General features: G+C 31.7%; 1 protein-coding gene across 1 annotated transcript; it reads left to right on the top strand.

Annotated features, from left to right (window-relative positions):
- The first annotated feature begins 1,101 nt into the window (after positions 1 to 1,101).
- LOC124365047 (coiled-coil domain-containing protein 43-like) lies at positions 1,102 to 20,934 on the top strand. The gene is given in 5 exon segments (XM_046820950.1): positions 1,102 to 1,299; positions 9,186 to 9,407; positions 11,659 to 11,784; positions 11,786 to 11,835; positions 20,419 to 20,934. Coding segments are annotated over 5 exon segments (636 nt in total). The 5' UTR covers positions 1,102 to 1,134; the 3' UTR covers positions 20,492 to 20,934.
- The last annotated feature ends 596 nt before the right edge of the window (positions 20,935 to 21,530 follow it).

The following is a 21,530-nucleotide window of genomic DNA, read 5'->3' as shown; positions in this document are numbered from 1 at the left end:
GGTCAGACAAAATTTGTCAGCGAGAAAGTTGTGTGAAAATAGATGAATATTTTTTTTGTAATTTATCATTTTTTTATTGGAAGTTTAGTTTAGCCTGTAGTAGCGTATGAAGTGATGAGTGAACGTTTCTGCCGGAACTGTAGTTGGCGCATTGGCTCACTGATACCGTATTAACTCAATAAATTAGTTTATTGTGCAATAAAAATACCTTTACGAAAGAACCAAGTTAATTTAACTAATTTATTAGTTTTAAAAATATTGTGGGTTTAATTGTTATTGCAATTATATACTTTATCCGTAGCAATAACTGTATTATTTACAACGGTGTTCAACTCACTGTTGTTCACTCGGTGTTTACTCACTTGTATTCTATGTTTAACTAACTATTAATATTGAGCAATTACAACAAGTATAATGATTGCATTGAACTTTTTTTCATTAAAATAATATTCTTTAATACTTACAGTACTTTTTTATTAAGATATTGTTAAGATAATTGTATATTAATTATTTTTTCAACCACTTTGTATTTATATTTTGTTCATGATTTGTTTAACCCATCATATGTAACTAATAAATAAAACATAAAAAATTTCATATAATTTTTGCATATAGTTTTAATTACTCTCAACTTAATAGTTTCGTTTTCACTTCTATCGGCAGTCCCACGACTGCTACTGTTTTTTAATTTATATTGAGGGTAATTTAGACCAACTACCCAAAATGAGGAGTTTCCACAGTTATTAAACAAGAAACAGTCAGGAACAGCATATGATAGTAATAGACTAGAACTGTATGCCAAGAAATCTGGGTATGGAGGAATTACTTTTTTATTCATGTGGGAAAAACAGAAAATCAAAACATATTCAGTACAAACATAAAGTATTTATGTATCTGCTATTTATTGCACATATATTATATACATTAGAGTCAATGCGACTCAATTCATGTACACTTGTGCTTTGATGAATAAAGAAAATTTTAATTGAATTGAATTTAATATATACAAAATAGTGTTAATAGTAGCAAAGAACTTACATTTTCTGGAGAAACATATCATAAGGGCTTTGAATTCGTGTGAACTGGATGCCAGGTTCAGTTTTTTGGTTATATTGGTACACTTGCAGTAGTAAAATGGCAGCTCTTGAAGACGATTTTGAATCATGGTTAAGCTTAAAGTTAAAAGAATTAAATACTGATGAAAGTGTTTTCGGTAGTTATATAACGGGAATATTAGAAGGTGATGAAACCGTCGAAGAAAAAACCGAAGCCCTTGAAGGAATTCTGACAGAAATTACAGTAAGTAAAAATCGAAGTTAGGTTATGTTGAAGAGACTAGGACATATCTGCCTTTGGTGTTGGGGAAGGTCTATTGTATTTTAAATGTTCTATTCCAAAATAAATTCAGAAAACCATAATTTTACTTTGCAGCAAAGATACATTTATGAGTAATAAACTTGATTTCAATCAATATGTTGAAAGGTCTAGCTTTTTATTGTAATATACTTTCTTATGACATTTTTTGATAAAATTTACTTATTAAAAAAAGTGTTTGTCTTCCCACTGGAAATGTAAACTTCTGGTTCACTATGTGTCTTTCAGAAGGTTAGTTTTTATTGTCTAATATTGGTTTTGTGTTATTGTTGTCAGAAAATGAAAAAAACCTCAATTATTAGTACCATTCAACCTGAAAGTATTTGATAGTTATGAACTTAAGGGCTGAAGTGGCTAAAGACGAGTTTCGCATTATTAACCTTTTGCTATTGTACTCCTGAACAAAACAATTTAAGTTTTTAAGGAGTGACATTGACAAGTAACGATGTAATAGAACAATGGTAGACTTTAATTAGCGGCCTACACTCGTTATTCAGTTGTTTTTAACGAATTGTTCGATGTTTTTATCCGAAGGCACAGTTCGATATTACAATTTATTTTACTTAGCATATGATTTCACCTTATTACTCACAACAGTTTTAATGTAAACAATAAACAGCAAGAAGTAACTAATATTTTGAGATTGAAAATGGCAATGAATATGAGGAAAATATGTGAGATATTCCTCACAAATGACGAGATTAGTTTAAGTGGCTTCAACATGTATGTTTGGCTCCTGGTAACCCATGGGGAGAATTCTTTCCTCCATTTCACAAAAGCTGTTACTCATTGCTATCACGCTAGACAAGTTGTAAATATTGTAAGGTTTCTTTGATATGTAAGTCTAGGCCTTAGTTGGTTTGTTGTTTTGTAATGTTAGTGTTACATTTATGTTTGAAAAATTGTAATAAACGAGATTCTTCTCGCTACGGCAATTTATTATAACTCTTATTGTGTACGATCTTTTCATATTGAAGTTGGATAATATATTGAAAAATTCGACAAAAACAATCGAACAAGGAATGTAGGCCACTTATTAAAGTCTTCCCTAGAACAATATTTAGTTAGTTCTGAAGTGGAACTAATTTTCTTCTGCAGAGTAATATTTCATTGTTCTACGGGGGTGTCGTGTGGTCTTTTTATGATCATGAGACAACCTTGTATAGATTGCTGCTGTTGTCAGCCATTATGCTATCTTTGGATGTGTAAATTTTCAATGATGCATTTATAAATTACAATAATCTGGGAAATTTGACCCAAAAAGATGGCTTTGTTAATTTAGACCTAAGAATAAAGGTTAATATCACCCTGACACAAGTGTTTTAGCCGTCAGTGCGGACTAAGGCACCTTTGGTGCTGCTTGCACTGATTACGAATTTGAAATACATTCCTTGAGGTAGAATAAAAAAATAAATTCTAGATAGCAATAATAGCATTTTTATGTGTGAATCTTTTAAGGCTGTCTAGAGTGGGTTGAACTGAGTGTTGAACATAAGAGAAGTTAGAGAGTTGGATCTGAGAATGAGCAGAATGGTCTTACAGTCTCCTTAAGAGTGGCGTCTGACCTTAAGCCTTAAGTAGATCGGTGTCTTCAGGTTATGGGTTTGATTATGGGAAATGGTCACCTGAGGAAGCACCTTTACAGAGTCGCATTCTCTGGGGTGATTCGCTCTGTAGAATATGACGAGCAGGAAGAAAATGCTGAATACTTTGACTGTCCTGCAATATCAAGGGAGCGCTACCCCATCTTTGGTAGCTCCCCCCTGGACAAGGGTGGTGAATTTACCCAGTAGGACTTGATCGGTTGTTTTCAGCAGTTTATAGAACTGCTGAAAGTAACTGGTTGGCCTCATGGTACACTTCGGATTGTGTAAAAGGCCCTTAAGGCTTAAGTGTGTGGCAATAGGCCCCCCCTTAGAAGAAGAAGAAGGAAGTGCAACTAGACAAAACAAACTAAATTCACCTAATCTTAACTTTCTGATGTCTTGCAAGAAAAGTAGTTAGTTTGGTATTAGTGTTCATCCTCTAAAACCTTATATTGTTTTTTTTTTTTAGGAGGAAGATTTGAATAGGTTAATAACACGAATCTCGTTACTGGTGTGTATAAAAATAAATTTGAAAATAATACAAACAAATTGAACCAAATTTTCTAAAAATGAACAGGCTAAATAGTGTAAAAATCTGACATAAGTTTAAAAAATAAGCTAAACTAACATCAAACTTAATTTTGAATGTGCAAATTATTTATTCATATACCATGTGGTAACTTTTTATCATATAAAAATAAGCTTTTATCTATTTAAAAATAAGACATGATTACACAACAAACTTATACTCTCACTCTGAAAAAACAGGATGACCAATTGAAAAGGGATAAATTAATTTCTTAATATTTTAACTTGCTCACCTAATCCAGAATCAAAGCACAGTACACAAATTTATATTTAATTTATTATAAAAATTTATTTATTTGTGGAGGATGAGCAGAATACGTTAACAACATTGAAATTTATTTGGCTACACCGGCTGTTACCGTCACTGATACCAAATATATAAAATGTAATATATAATTAATTATTTTTTTGTGTAATATCCAGGATTAGTAAAGTAGTTGATATTGCATTATTTTCTTAATTTTTAAATTTAAGCTTTACCTCATGTCTGTATGCATAAATCTCATTTTAGGGATTAAGTAATTTGTAGGGTTTTGTTTATTTATTTTAGTACTTAAGAAGCTTAGAAATTGATTGTTGTCCCAAAAGACTTTTTCGCTGCTTCTGAAATGACAGTATATTCTGGATGGGTGGGGTTGGGTATAAAAGGGAACTAAATTCGTTACTGGGGTTTGTGATTGAGGTATTATTGGTCAAAGAGCATATTTTAAGCTCCATTATTTTGCTGTGCAGTTGCCACCTGACAACTGTCCACTACCAAGCCTGATTCGATAGAGGGCCGCCTCCTGTCAAAATCCATGAGGAACTTCAACAGTCATCTCCCACATGACTGGTCTATTGATCCCACCACTAGATCTATTGATCTACACTAGCACCCCAGGATCTCAACATTTGCAGTTAGTGATGTGCTGCTCTTGAACATAAGGTTGCCCAGATTTATGTGATACATCAGGCGGTTTTTGGTGTACCCAATGTAGGTTTAACTGAAAGGTATAAACCAGCCAGAATAGGGCCCTGCTGGAGAATCTTTAGGATAGACTTCAGTATAAGACATCCCTAAATAATAATTTTCATCAATAAATGTTTATTAGGTAAAACAATTTTTCAAAATAATCAGATGTTTATTTTAAGTCTTAATTATTGATTATTAATCCTCCGACTGCCCTTAGTATTTTCCTAAAACACCAAGGCATTTTTCATAGTTTTGCAAGCTTTCTTTCTAAAATCTGTAAAAAATAGTTTTTTACTGCAAACCTAAATGTATTTGGTATAATTTTTTTCACAATTAACAATATAATACAATGATAATAAGTAAATAGGGTAAATAAATATTTTCACTGAATTTTTACAGTGAGTGGAAAATGGTTTTTTTTTTTGCATGTAAAAATGGGGTAGGGAAAATATAGTTATTATATACATTTCAACATAGTTCACAAATTTAGTTTAGTTTCAGAAAATGTATAGTTTCGTATGAGTCTTTGGGTAAATAAATTAGTTTTAGTGCAAAAACTGAAAGTAGTACAAGAAGCGTGGGTTTTGTGGTCAAAACACTTACATTTGTAAAAATGTTTATAAATTGTTACAAACTGTAAACCTAGCTATATTTGGTATCATTTTATTTACAATAAACTAGAGAACACTATAATAATAAATATTGCGAGAAAACCTAAGGTTTTTATTTTTTCTGGTCAGTAGAAACTAATATTGTTATAGTACGTTTCTAAAAAGGGATAATTACCTGATAAAAACTTAATATAATAATGGATTTTATAAAATTTTAACCTAAAGGTCAAATTTAGTAGGTATAGTTTTATATATACATAGATATAGTAATAATTCGTGATATAACTATAAAACACTTACAAAAACAAATGTTTTGCAAAGAAGAATACAGCAACATCATTCTAAAGTTACTCCACTGTCATAGAACAATAAAAAAGCTAGTGTTGTTTTCGGCAACTCTTTACATTTTCAATGGTATATGAATCACTTTGATGCTTGATTATTAACGTATTATAACAGATAAGATTAAGTGGGCAGGCAGGCCTGTGGGGATATCAATTGATTGGTGATTAAGGAACGAAAATAAATAATGAATAACCGTTGAATGGCAGTCGAAGGGTTAAAAATTATAAATTTCTGTATGGAAAATGTTTTAATTAGGTACAATATGTTGAATTGACGCTGCAAAAACCTAAAATTTGAATCCGAAAAGTGGTTCTGTAATGAAAAGTTAGAAACAAAGAAGGAAACAAGATTATTTTTCAGTGCAGTATTTTGTTGTTAATTTCTTGAGGTAGATTTTAATAAGTATCCTACAATCCTTCAATTAATTGGTTTTATCAAATGTTTAGGTTGTTTTTTTAAAATGAACAATTCGATCTTACAATTTATTTAACTTAACATATAATTTCAGTTTATTAAGACTTGTGGGAGTCTTACTTTAACACTTTCACTGTGATGCAACCGACTTAACGACAGTGGGAATAGCAGTGGTGTGCGTTTGCCGCATTCAGTGTGTTAATTTAACTGATCATGGGTTTATACATTTTGCTGCTAAATTCCAAAAACTGAATTAATCCATTGAGAGGTACAAATACTCAAACAATTGAAAGTTCTTGGTGAGTGGTCAAGAGAAGTTTGAGGAGTGAAATATTTGCAGACTGTCTTTGTACCGCATGAAAGTTACTTGCTTGAAAAGAATCCTTTTCTCTATTCCACAAGTGGTTGCTTACTTTTTTTAATTGGTTAATATTTGTGGCGTAGTTATGCTGGGAAGGATTAAATCAGAAACAACATGTTCAGTTTATTACAAACTAAACATCTAAGTAGTTTTAAATCACATAATGAAATAGTAAATCAGATAAAAACAGAATACTGTACCGTATATCTGACTGTTTTTTTCCTTTGTGTAATTAAAGTATAATTAAAAAAATTCATTTTGTAACATATTCCACTATTTAAAAATGAAGTTGATACAGTAGCTATACATAATTATCCCTTGTCCTAAAAAATGATGAAGGATTTTTTAGTGTTCTCTAGAGTCAATTTTGTGGGAAAATAGTTAAATTCACTATTCTAGAATAATTTGTTCCCTCTCAAATATTAGAGGTGCCTGTGTATATTTGTATATCTGTGTATATTTAACCACTATTGCAAGCCTAACAACTTTAAACGTAGATTACGCAAATATATATATATATATAATATTAGCTGTTCTTCATCATTTTAGGTTTAAACAATACAGTTTTAGAATGTCAAGCTTCAAACCATGAAACCACCAGGAGCTGGTACTAGGAATGATACTTGCCTACAGTGGATCACTCAGTACATGATTTAGTTAGATAAAATCTACACTAATTAGACGTAGGATATTTCAATATTGTCATGTGCATTGGATTGTTATATATTGTCTAACTAGATCACAAATTGAGTGATCCAGTGAATTTAAACTACCCAATGTTCATGGCTTTATTATCTTTTAACATATAAACTCCAAGAGCTTATATATACATATACACTCGGAAAAAGTACTTGTTCCACCGGGACTTATACCCGGGTCTCTCACTTGCTGAGCGAGTACGTTACCACAGAGCCCTTACTCTTTAAAAAATATAAAATAAATTCAATTATTTTGTATTCGTAATTAAAACATTCATACTGAGTGTTCAGTTAAGACCTGATGAGACAATGAGAATACCTCTTCACCTATATTACATTACATCAACCTTCACACCATATCTACTTTATGTATAGAAAACTCATTTGCTCCACTGTGTTTAGAGATCATGTTTATCACATCGTAGTGCACTCAATTGTGCACTGATGAGACAATGAGAATACCTCTTCACCTATATTACATTACATCAACCTTCACACCATAATCTACTTTATGTATAGAAAACTCATTTGCTCCACTGTGTTTAGAGATCATGTTTATCACATCGTAGTGCACTCAATTGTGCACTGATGAGACAATGAGAATACCTCTTCACCTATATTACATTACATCAACCTTCACACCATAATTTACTTTATGTATAGAAAACTCATTTGCTCCACTGTGTTTAGAGATCATGTTTATCACATCGTAGTGCACTCAATTGTGCACTGATGAGACAATGAGAATACCTCTTCACCTATATTACATTACATCAACCTTCACACCATACCTACTTTATGTGTGTTCACATTGAAACAATCCTTCCGAACATAGCAACATTATTTAATTTTTATCTTGTTTTTTTTTTTTTTAATCTGTTTTGTAATCTGACTTTTATCTTACTTAACTTTTCCTATTCCATTTGTCTGTTTACCGCCATAAACCACTTACTTAGTCTAAAAGTGAAAACAATTTGTCTAAACCAATGGAAATCAGGTATCTCACTCCAAAGCCCGATGTTCTGGTGAGCTTCGATACCTTGGCCATAAATGGTCCTATCTGAAAGTCACTCAAAGGAGCACCCTCCAAGAAAAAGCTTTACAGTTTCCAAGTGTAGCTATAAAATCATAACATTAGATGATATTACAGTACTAAACATAAGTAATCATGGAGCTGTCCAGACTGTAGCTCGCATTTTTGGCAAAGAATATATTTAATCTTAAGAGATATAAAATTATAACATGAGTGGTATCCAAAATGACCAGAAGTGCTTCAGGAGACCTTGATTTTCACACAGTTTTATCTCTGTAAGCAACGTAACGGATTGGACAGCTGTCCCACACACAGCTGTGGCACGTTTAAATAATTGTAACAAGAAAAATAACACACAAAAGTATTTACAGCTGTCTGTTACCAGTTTACAATCTTTGGTGAAAAACATCAAAGTGTTTTTCAGTGTATAGACCTGTCTTTTTCACACTCGCCATACAAAAATATTTAATTTTGTCACCTTTTCCACCTGTGGTATATACTCTGCGTGATTTCATCTTCGACTTGTTGCTGTCAGCTCCAGAGCGTGAGTTTTGTATGTGTGTGCTTAGTTTGTGTGTCCTAAAGCAGGTTTTTCTTTCTTTGGGAGAAATCTTCCAGAAGTCAAAAAATTAAACATCGACAAATTTTCTTACTTATATATTAAGGGTATACACATAGATGCATTTCTTGTGAGCATTTGTAGTAAGTGCACAAAAGATTTGTTTGTACCAGTGGAGTGTTTTACATTCTTATCTCTGTTTTACAATCTACTTAATATCTTGAATCTCAAGCATTATCTATTAAAGGAGCCCTCATTATTCATTCCAAACACAAGATACATTTTTAAATAATCATTATTTTTACAAGATTGAACCATTAATGTTAAATTAGATCTTGATATAGATTTAGAAGATTGGTAGGTTGTTTGCACATTAGTCAGCAAAGCAAAAAAAGGTTATAAGTTATTCCTTATCTTATTTTTTTAATAAAAAAACAACATTTTATGTCTATTCAATAATTAATAATAATGTTACCATCACATCATTGATAATTTTAAAGGCTAGAATTATGAGAAGTTAAATGCTTTAAAAAAGACTGGAATTGTCTTAATAGGTGCTTTATTATATATAGTTTTTAAAATGTCACTTAAAACAAACTACACATGAAAAAGCTACTGTATTTGTGTGTTTTCTATAAATATATATATATATGTTTTGTTGCAGGAGAATGATATTCCTTTACACTGCAGAGAAATTCTTGATCATTGGAAGGCTAGTCAGTCAAATATCGCTTCTAATGTGGTCAGTGCCCCAGCAGTGTTGGATAATGTTGAGGAGAAGTTGGCAAAACTGCTGGAATCGAACATACGTCCCACTATTGTACAACGGAATTACACTGACGAAGAAAGAAAAATTAGAGAAGCGATCTTAGCACAATATAGTCAGGTTTGTAAAACAACATCGTTGGTGGACTGCTTAAAATACTTAAGTTAATTTAGTTGTAGGTAGAAACAATTCCAACTCCATTTGGATGGACAAGAATGTGTGCATTAACCCGTTTTTATAAAATAGAGTTCCTCTAATGCTGCATTGTCATGGACTCTGCATTGTTTCCAGTTAATATAGAATAAGGTTTCTCACTTTAACAATCCGAATTTTGTATTTTAGTGTAAAATTAGTTTCAATGTCTAAACTAAAAAAAACAGAAGTTTTATTGTTATGTAGAAAAGTAAAATGCAATAGACTAAGTCAAATATTTAACACTGAGTTCTAATCCTTCATTTTACGAGGTGACAAAATCGCAGTAGATTGAGAATCCCATCAATTGATGGAGTTGTAGTTTCACGTGGTTTTTGCTGCCACAAGGCAATATTTCAAGTCATATAGTATAACTTGTTCACAGACTATTTACTGGTGATTGTGAAGGCAGTGAGTAACTGCTAACCACTAGTGTTTATATCAATGTATCATAATAATGCTGGTCATCCCAGTACAGGCCTATTAACCCATTAAGGAAGTAGTAAACTTGATTCTGAACTGACCTGTACAAGGCAATTAAAATCAGCTCTTTTGCAGGCAGTTGGTAAAAAATTCATAAAATAATTTCTATTAAAGATAAACTTATAATTTTTGTTTTGTTTTGTAGAAAACATTGTGTTCTTTAAAAATAAAATATACTCACTGTAGATTAAAACAACTTTTTTGTAAAAAAATATAAAATATTATACATTTTTTTTAGACATTTTAAAAGCAATTTGCTATAAAAACTATTTAAAAAATTTTAAGCCATCTAAACTATATATTTTCTGAAACATTATAATGTTTTTTACGTGGAAACAAAAAATTACATTTATATATCTGTAAAAATAAACATGTGACAAAAAGTTTTGTGATCACTTACGGTTCTGCATTTGCGATTTCATCATCAGTTATAGGTTGCCATGGAATTTAGTCTATATTGAAATGAAATTTTAAAACACTGGATAACTGTAGTTACTAAGTCTTATTATTTACACTATATACAGATCTTTCTTCAGGATTTTAGTAGTTTAGCTTGGTATGAAAATCCTTGAAACATTTTTCAAGATGCAATGGAACTTGACACCGGTCGCACATCCAAGCAGTCTCAGACCTCTTGTGGGAAGTGCAAACTTTAAAAGCTCTGGTCGGTTGAACAATTATGTCCTCAACACTTTCATCAGTGCTGTTTTCGGAATCAAACTCAAAATCATTATCTAAATAACGGTTCACTTCAGAAGAACGTAAATTTTCACGATCCATTATGCGCACATAACCAAAAAGTTACAAACAATATACAAACACGCAGTAAACGGCGTCGACTGCCTCAAAACAAACAGATGACACTTTACAATAATAGAAAAAGGGAATCAACAGGTTGGCCAACTGACCAAAACTATATTTTGTTAGTCAGTATAAACATTCACAAAGGACACGCCAACTATATCTGTCGAAAAATTATAGAACTACTGTATGTTGGTAAGTAACGACGCAGTACAGACATCAAGTCAGGCTCATGTGTCTGCATTCAGTCTGCTAGGAGCGGCATCGAGTGAGACTCGTCTGTCTTCCTCAATGGGTTAATCATTGCCGATTATTTTAGCTGGTATTTAAAAATTTAATCAATAGAACTTCATCTATTAAAAACACACTTATACTATGAAAAAATGTCATTTTAGATTTAAATCTTACAAAGTATAGATCATTATCTTCATTTTTTTATATAAGATTTGCTGTGGTATTAGTTAAAAGCATACATTGTTTTACAAATTGAACAATTTAGTTAATTTTTGTTGACACATAAATTTATATAAATATTTAAAAATAATTGTGCAAAATTAACTAAACAAGCTTCAATTAATGTTTCAAGTTTTAGTGGATAACTGTGGTCAAAGTGGAATCGTTTCCTTGTAAAGAATATGCTTTTTTACCATTTCAAGTTGCATGCTACTCATTAACCTATTTCCACATTGTGTTCATGTAAATTATAAGCAGCAATTGTTTGTGTATTCCCTGAAAATTATACTGAAATGCTTACATAATTATTTATATTTTTGTCACTTAGTAGAAGAATGTATATTGTTAGGGTTTATTAAAGTTTAGTGATGCTATTTGTATCACTTGCTGTATGTTCACTATCATGGATGAGAATTACAGTATTTTTGAAATTTGATTCTAGACTTCTGATCAAGACAGTGGGGAAGAAGATGATGTAGGTGGAGGAGGAACCGAAGGGAAAGAAAATGGTCTTTTCAAGAACACAAACGCTGCAGCTGTTCACCAGGCTGAGAGGGAGAAGCGAGAAAAAAGCTAAAATAGACAGCCAGAAGAAAAAAGAAAAAGACAAAGAGGACAGGTAACCTAATTCAATAAAAATAATTTATATGCTGTGAAACTAGGCTGTAGAAAGTTCTTAATTTTCCTTTTTCAATTTGTATAAATATGATACCAAAATAAATTAAAACACAGAATACATACTGTAAATAAATAACAATAATGCAAGGGCTGTTCAATGAAGAATGAGCGTAATTTCCTTATAGTCATAATTTTGCTTGATAAAATTTAATCTTGATATTACATTTGCGTAATGTGAAACAAATCACGCAATATTAGTTTCATTATTGGTACTTCTGGTTCCCACCTGTGAGAGGCCTCAGGTAAGTTCAGACATGTTCAGTATTGCCTACTGTTGCAGAAGAGGTAACAATATACAGCTTTAAAATTCTGTTTTTATCTTAAGAAATCTTCAACTGAGGCCTATGCAATGTTACAGAAGGTATATGAAGAGTCTGTCTGTGCACGGCTCGAACAAAGGTGGTTTAAAATGTTTAAAGAGGGGAGACAATCGTTTTCAAGGGAAAGTGGACTCTTCTTGAATGATTGTTCTTATGGAAGAAAACATCAACACTGCTGCTGTCATTGTGACAGAAGATCAACAAATTGCCCTGAGATCACTTTCTGAAATACTGAACATTTCATTGGGTGCCACCCACACTTTGGTGACAGAAAAATTACACGTGAGACGTGTTTGTGGATGATGGTTTCCAAGACTGTCGATTCCAAGATTCCAGGTCTGCATGCTGTCAAAGTTGATGGTAAAGGAAGATCTGGAGTTTCTTTCAAATGTCATCACTGCTGATGAAACCTAGCTTCATCATTTGATCCTGAGAGCAAACAGCAAAGCTCAGTGTGGAAATCTTCAATACCAATCCCCCAAAAAGCAAAAGTGGTTGCTTCTGCTGGGTAAATTATGGTCATGTCATTCTTTGATATTCATGGAATGGTTTATCAGCATATTGTACCAACACACACACTGGTAACTGGGCAATACTACAGGGATATCCTGAAGACATTACGTCTATATTAGGTGCAAAAGACCATGTTTCCATGAAGCAGACTGGATGCTGCACTACAATAATGCGCGGCTACGTATTGCCAATGTTTTTTCTGAATGTCTGGCAAAAATCAATGTGAAGTGCATCCCTATAATCCGGATTCAGCCTCATGTATTTTTTTCTATTCCTTAATTTGGAGAAATGCTGTCATGGGAGGCATTGTCAATCATCAGAAGCAATGGTGAAGCTGTGGAGGTGACTTTGAGGAACCTTACAAAAAATGATTTCCGCTATATATTTAAACACTGGCAGAAAGGATAGAACAAGTGCGTCGCATTCAAGGAAGATTATTTTCAGAAGGACAAATCAAAATTATGAAGATGAATAAAGGTATGTTGTTAAAAAAATATATGATCAGTCTTTATTGAACAGCCCTTGTAAAACAGCAATTTAAATATGTAGGTCTATAATTACTTTACAGATGATATAATTTTTTTACAAATATTTTAATATTGTGTTAAAGAATAGAATGCCCTTTGCTCATGACACTTGACATTAATTATTTTCTGAATTTACAAGTAATGTCCTGTAACCTTTGTTTGATGTTAGTTTTTAATGATATAAGTATTGTGAAGGAAACATGATTTTTCTGCATATTTGGCATTGTTCAATAATATAAAAAATTAGCAACACTACGTTTTGATATCTGCAATATGATCTCTACTTCTAGTGAATAACTAACCTAACACCATTACTAAAATCTAGATTAAAATAAACAAATCGTACCAAAATGTCGTGACACACACAAGTCAGGAATGTTTAGGTCAGGAATGTCATGGAGGTGTATAAGTAACTTATATTTTTAGCCCCATGTACTGAAGTGAATGTTCAAACAAATGTAGGCAATGCTGTACTAGTTTTATGTGTTATGTCTTGTTTAATGCCTGTGGAATGTCTGCGTCTTCATGAATGTGTAAAGTTTTAAGTTTACTAAACATGCTATCTGCAAGTGATCAAGTGTTAGTTAATGAAACTGGTTTTGCAATGGGCATGTGGGGAGATATGCCTGCTAGAATTCTTACGACCTTCGTTTGTAAAATATACATCAGCATAGCTGCTGGAGGCACTCCATAAACTAATAAACCATAATTCATGTTTAAGGAGAAATAATCAGTATTTATTTACAATAGCGTGACCATGGAAAATGGACTTTTTTTCATGGGTTGGGCATTTATAGCTAAGTATTTTTATCACAGGTGCATATAAATTGGGGGGAAAGTATATTATTGTATTATATTGATGTCTTTCGGGCATTATTGCGTTAAGAAGCAGGGGCATCACGTGATCTGGAATTCGACTTTTGCAAGCTCGAGTTAATTTTTTTTCTAAAAGAGCAAGCAGTGCGCAGCGGGCAGGCATCGTTGACAGGATTAACGTACTAGTCAGCATCATTTCAGTAACTTATCACTTACCTTAATGAACATCCAACACAAATGAAATGAAATGAAATGAAATGAATGAATGAAATGAAATGACATATATGTTTATTGTCCTTAATCAACAGTAGTTGCAATAGGACATAGTCAAATGTACACAGCCTTAGTGTAATCTTAGATATTAAAGGGTTTACATGTCAAATTATATAGGTCAAATAGAATAGATTTGTAGTCAACAAAAGTGAATAAGATATGGTAAATCTACATTTAAAATGTATAACAATACGTGTAATAAGTTAAAAACATATAAATGAATAAAACCTATAAATAAATTAAACACACAAATAAATACAAAGATTCAAGTAAAAAAACACATATTTACATAATATCTTGGATTACAATTTTATGGAATAGAAATTCCCATTTTCAAATTCAGCTGCACTATAAAATACTTGACTAATCAGCCAATTTTTCGGGTCAAATAAAATACATCTATAGTCAACAAAAGTGAATAAGATAAGGTAAATTCTGCATTTAAAATGTGTATAAACAATAAGTGTAATAAGTTAAAAAACATATAAATGAATAAAACCTATAAATAAATTAAACACACAAATAAATACAAAGATTCAAGTAAAAAACACATATTTACATAAATATCTTGGATTAAAAATTTTATAGAATAGAAATTCCCCATTTTCAAATTCAGCTTACACTATAAAAATGCTTGACTAATCAGCCAATTTTTAATTTTTGTTTTAAAAGCGTTAATTGGAAGATTTCTAATGTTCAAGGGCAATTTATTAAAAAGTTTTATACAAATAAAGCTAAAAGACTTTTGGGTTTTACTCAGTCTAGCATATCTTACATCCAATAGATCTTGACCTCTGGTATTGTAATTAGTGGATTGAACCTCTTGAAACAAAACTATTTAAGTTTTCCTTGACATGGGTGAGACTGTAGAAGATAAATAGACTAGGTAATGTGAGTATTTTAAGCTCAGGAAATATAGTTCGACATGAATCTCTATCCCCCAGACCTTTTATACACCTGACCACTTTTTTTTTGCCACATGAAAACTTCTTGAGCTCCACTGGAATTACCCCAAAGAGTAATACCATAAAGTAAACGTGAATGAAAAAATGCATAATAAGCTTGGGTCACTAAATCTAAATGAGTACACATTTTTAATTTACGGATCAGAAATAAAACTCTAAGAAAGGCAAGTACATAAATGCTTTGTATGAATGTCCCACATCAATTTAGAATCCAAATTAATTCCAAGAAGTTTAACTGTCTTATGATGAGTAGATTTTACTTAAACTAAAGATGATTTCTTCAGTTTTATCATTATTTAAGATAAGATTATTGGATGAAAACCAAAGATCACAACGCTCCTTCATGTAATCAATGACCAATTCATTACGTTCTCGATCAGGACTAGATGTATAAAAGTGTGGTGTCATCAGCATAAAGAAGGCACTTTTCTGGAAGAAAATTAGGTAAGTCATTTTACAAAAAATTATGAAAAGAAAGGGACCAAGGACAGAGCCCTGTGGAAACCCCCCTCGTCACCATCCTCAGGTCCGATCTTTGGTCTCCAAGTTTTACAAATTGTGGACCTGTATACCAAATAAGATTTCATAAAAGATAATTCAACATTCTCCAAGCCATAGAAATTAAGCTTTTCTAGAAGTTCTTTATGTGGAACAAGGTCAAAAGCTTTTACTAAAGGTCTAAAAGTAATGTTCTAGTTTCTTCGTTGTGTTCAAAAAACCCTCCATAACATTGAAAACCAGATTTTCAACCGCCTTAATGGTAGATAATCCTCTTCTAAATCCAAACTGAGCAAAAGTAAGAAAATGGTTTGTTTCAAAGTAGGTTTCTAACTGATCCTTAACAATGGACTCTATCAGCTTGGATATTACTGGCACAAGAGCAATCGGACGGTAATTATTTACACTGAGCCTATCACCTTTTTTGAAAATGGGACTTACAGCTGTTACCTTTAAACAGTTGGGGAAAACTCCCTCTGAAAAAACTCCAGTTGATTAGAATCGTTAAAGGAATGAGCAAAACTAAACCTAACTTCTTGAGAACATAATTTGAAAGCCCATAAACATCTTCTGCCCTTTGAATTACTTAGACTACTTATACATTTATTCACAGTAACACAATCTACAAAGTTAAATTTAAAAATACAGTTTAGGATCCTTTACAGGTTTAACAGACTGTAAAATTTCAAGTGGGGTTGCAATTTTATCAATAGGAAAAACCTTGTTGGTTGTTATTACCAACATTAACAAAATAATTGTTAAACTCAGTAGCACTAATGGGTAAATTTGGAGTGCTTTGTTTAATTAAACGACCAGTTTCCTTATTGATTATCTTCCAGGCTGCTTTACATTTATTTTGAGATTTCAGAATGAAATCTGCATTAGATTGTTTCTTGGCTTTTACTATTTCTGATCTGTACAATTTTTTTTAGCCTAGAATAATATTCCTTTATATTTAGAACATGGTCTAGCTTTGTATTTTTTCATGACATATTACAAGAAAAGATTTAATTTTTCCTAAGTACGGAGTGTACCAGTTTTTTTTGGGCTACTGAGGGTTTTTCCTTATTTTTACAATTTTTTTTCCTTAAAGGACAACAGTTATTAAACCTGACCACTAAATCGTTAATAAAAAGTTCAAATGCTTCATTTGTATTCTTACAGTATGAGAAAAATGTTTCCCAATCAGAACTACCCAGACCATTAAATAGGGCAGATACAGCTTTTTCATTGAGCACCCCTATAAGTATAGCTAATATCTGATGTGGTAGCATCAGTAAAATTTGGAAGGTCAGTAATTAAAGACAATTTGTTTAAGTCAACATTAAAAATTTAAAAGGTGTGCCATTACCACTACTGAACTAGGAGGTTAAGAATAGACATGGAGGAACAAAATAGTTCAAAATGGCGTCCCTTCTTTATCTGAGAGAGCCGCGGAGTAATACCAAACTGTCAAATATGGATAGTGTTGCCAGAGGTACTGTCAAAAACAGAGTTTTCAGAGGATTTCAAAAAATCATAACTCCTTTGATTTTCATTGCCGACGAATTTTTTCTTCACTATTGTTTACAGGAAAAATTGTAGTTTTCAGGAAAAAAAAAATGAACATACCTTTCCATGGTCACGTTATTGTAAATTGATACCAAATAATCATAGTAAACAGTAAGTTGAGTAAAAAGTTGATTCCTTTAGTGGATACCTCGATTCTTTGTGGTATCGTGGTTTCGTGGTATTTATAATTCTTGATACCGTGGCTTCACTCACTCGATTCCGATATCAATATTATCCAAACGCTTTATTGAATCAAACCAAGAAATGAATTAAGTCAATAAAAGTGCTTAAAATACACCTGGGAAGGCACAAATTCCACAATATCACTAGCAGTGATATGTTGAAGTTGCGTCTCGAATCTACAGAATCTTCAAATAAATCTATTCGCGAATGATAGTAGCTGGCAGTAGGCAAAGTTTTATTGTCATAATTTATGTGCGTGTTTAAAACATATATAAATACAGTAATTACAGTAGTTTTTTTAACAATATTTTGCTCACAGTCCGTATTTTATGTATTATTACGATAATACATCACCACGTGTTTGCTGTGACTATTCACGGGCAACAGCTTATTAGCAGTACTGAAATTACTGATTGCTTAAATGTCTTATTGTTGTACATTGTGTGTGAAAACACATTACACAAAATTTGATTAGTTAATTGCAATGTTTCAAGCTTTGCAAATCAGTTTTGTTTGTCAGTATATTTTTTATATTTTCATGTGTTCTATCAACCAAATCAATTGCACATATTAAGAAAAGAGAGGGTTCAAGAGTGGAACCCTGTGCTAACTGGTACACCACATTTAAGATTATTCCAGTTTGATTTTTAGTTTTGACCATATTAAAAATGATTATTCTCTTTTTCTGAATTTTAAATAATACTAACATAGTTCTTTACTTTTTATCCCAATACAGTAATTTACATAGGAGCATTCATGATTAGCACATTCCACATAATTAACTAGTGTTCACTTCAGTTAGTTTTGTGGTCCTCAGCCTTGAATAAGATTCATAACTGAATATGTAATTAGTAACAAGATTTATTCTAAAGAAAACAACTTCTGTAATGTAAATTTAATATAAAATACAAATATAACCACATCCCTGAAAGCACACATAAGTATAATGTTTTTAAATCACTACTGATTATCTTCTAAATGTATATCAGTACTTATTAGGATTTTTAGTAGTATATTGCTCGGGTTGTAACTGAATATATTTAAGTTTTAATGTATTTCTTTTGAATTAATGTTATCTTATACAATAGTGTATAGCACATTTTATTTTCCAAATATGTTCTTTAGTTTGTAAGTAAATGTTATTTGTCAAATGTTGCGTTGTTCGTTGTTAGTATGAGGTTGCATACTATTTCAATGACTGGAAGAGAGGGCTAAAAGCTCTAATTCCGCCTCAAAATACATTTTTAATTTCAAGTAATTTTATATTTTACTCACTCTAAATTTTGACTGGATTGCGCACCTTAACATGATTATTGGTGATTATTAAACCTCCAATGGCTTTCAAATAAAATATAGTACTATCCCCATAGTTCTGTGTTTATAGGTTAATTAAATTTTAGTCTCTGCTATAACACAAATAACACACCAGGTAAGGCAATAATAGTTGATTTAACCCTAGACCCGTTTGGTTTTGATCAGCTAACTTCCAAAGTGCGATCGATCCCAAAAGTGTCAGTTCCTAATTTACCAATAAAATCATTATTACCGGTCACAGACCTTCAACTAAAACACCAATCGAAAGCCTATGAGCTGTGTTCAGTGTTTAGTAGTCTGATTTTCTATCATCCTGTTTCTAGTTCCCAATCTGTTATTTTCTCACATGTGATTTTGTTGGTCACTCTTCTGTGCAGTGGTTATTGTTGTTTGTATACTAAACATTTTCATCTTTGTTTGGAAGTTCGAATTGTGCCAAGTTATATAGTGCACTGTTAATTATAAAACTTAAAGTGGGTGATCCTTTTTTTATATCCTTGTTATTTCAGAGTTTTGCATTTTATTAAATGCCTGTTGGTAGCCAGGGGAACGATACCAACGATGTGTATTTTGTTACAATATATTTTCCAATGTTGGGGATTGGTTGTCGTTGACCAAAATAAACAATGCCAGTTTGCATTGAGAGGGTTGTAGGACTGGCTTTCAGTATAGACTATGAGTGTATTACTCATATAATCGTTTACTATTTGCTAAGAAGTCTCTTGTGTACTGGTTCGATCGTTAAATTAATTAATAAATTAAAAGGATAAATCATATTCCTGAATGTTTTAGTTTTTTTTCTATTAAATCTTGACAAAGGCAGCTGGATGCTTGATGAAAATGTATTAATCTTATTTGCTATGACTTAATTTGCAGCAGTCCATTGGTCTGTATTTTACGATTTTGCTTTTTTTCCATTTTGTACTCACTAGGGTTATAGGTCCTGAATTTTAAAGCCGTATTGTTTGAGTAAAAGTTAACTTTGTAAGGGAACTTTCTTGTGGAATACATGACGGAGGTAGTTAATAAATTACTATTTATAGACCAGCAAGTATTTCCAGGGCTAAAAGAGTGTTTAATAAAACATCAACAATTCTTGTTTGTATTTTAAGTTTATTGGTTTAATTTTGACCTTTTCGTCTTTCGGGTTGTATTATTTTGCTAAATAGATCCTTGTAAATCTGGGATCAGTCATATAAATTTCATAGATGTTAATGATCCACTTTTCACAGATTATTTATCAACTTTTCATTTAGACTATCTATCATGTATAAGTGGTGTTCTGTCCGGCCCTGTCCAGATTGCTAGTTAATATTCAAATATGAGCCTACTATATTATATCAGAAATTTAGTATACATAATAATATAGTACATAAATGACTATCCTTTCGAATGACATATATTCTGTGTTTTACTGCTCTATAAAATAGATGACTCCGCTTTCTAAATCTTTGAATTTATAAAGTTATTATTTACAGCAACTAATAAAATAATTTCAACAAAATTCACTATTATAATATAACACTAATGAAGAAAGATTCTAAAATTTGGATTTAACTTCCAGAGAGAAACAAAAGCAACAGCAGCAAGAGAAGAAAGAGAAGCGAAAGACACAGAAGGGCGAGCGTCGCAGGTAGCAGAGCTTTGGATTCACTATAATCTCGTGTGTGTTATCTATTTATTACCGTCAACTGTTCGTAGATCGTTGTTAACTCGATGTTGTTTTAGACTGGCTCTAATAAAGCACAATTTAACTGATACTGTACAGCCAGAGCATTTGAGTATAATTAAAAAGTTTTATCAGTAAAGAAATGACAAAGATTTATGTGATCATTTTATCATGCAGATACCTCTGCCAGCACTGTAATTCTTGCCCAAGAGTGAACTAATGTGTGACTTAGTCAACTGGAGTTTATTAATGTTTGAGTGATTTTCAACCAAAATGATTGTGATGATCCAAAATTAACAAACTAGTGATTAGTTTAAAAATAAAATGCAATTTGTGTTCTGTCATTGTAAATGTATGTACTGAATTAATTTAATCAAACTAATGTAAATAAAAAACTCCAGTAAAAATAAATTAATTCGTACTTTAATGGGTTGTTTGAATTACTTCCCGCTCTCCATTCTGCTCACGTATTCATTCTACTTAGGTATTTTTAATTTGATTGACTTCTTGAATTTAAGTTGTGGATCTACCACGTAGTGTAGGTATTTCAGTTTAAAGTTAGATATAATTTAACATAGAACTTTAGATATTTGTTATTAATTTTATTTATTATTATATTTGTTATTTATATTTTTTCTTAAACATAAATTTAAGAATTGCAATTACAGCTTGTCTCTTAATTTGTAATATGCAATTGTAATTTACAAACTTAATAATAAATCTGACCCCAAAACAGGAGCTGGATTAAGCTTCACACTGAGACACTTAATGCCACTGTTACAGTCAGTTGGATATACAATTTTGTAGTATATATTAATTCTATTTTCAAAATCGCCCTCCTGTATATTTGGCATGTTTTATTCAAGATTACCAATGAGTGACACATGTCCCTCATGTTCTAGATGGATAAATTTAAAAGTTATTTTCCTTTCTGTAACTCCCCCTCCTTCTCATGGGTTCATAATAATTCAGTTGAATTGCACTCACAGTGGTACTGTATGGCCCAT

This window comes from Homalodisca vitripennis, chromosome 6, assembly GCF_021130785.1.
Source record: "Homalodisca vitripennis isolate AUS2020 chromosome 6, UT_GWSS_2.1, whole genome shotgun sequence".
Classification (NCBI taxonomy): Eukaryota; Metazoa; Arthropoda; class Insecta; order Hemiptera; family Cicadellidae; genus Homalodisca; species Homalodisca vitripennis.
The sequence above is the reverse complement of the archived record's forward strand: the minus strand, read 5'-3'. Positions and strand labels throughout refer to the sequence as shown.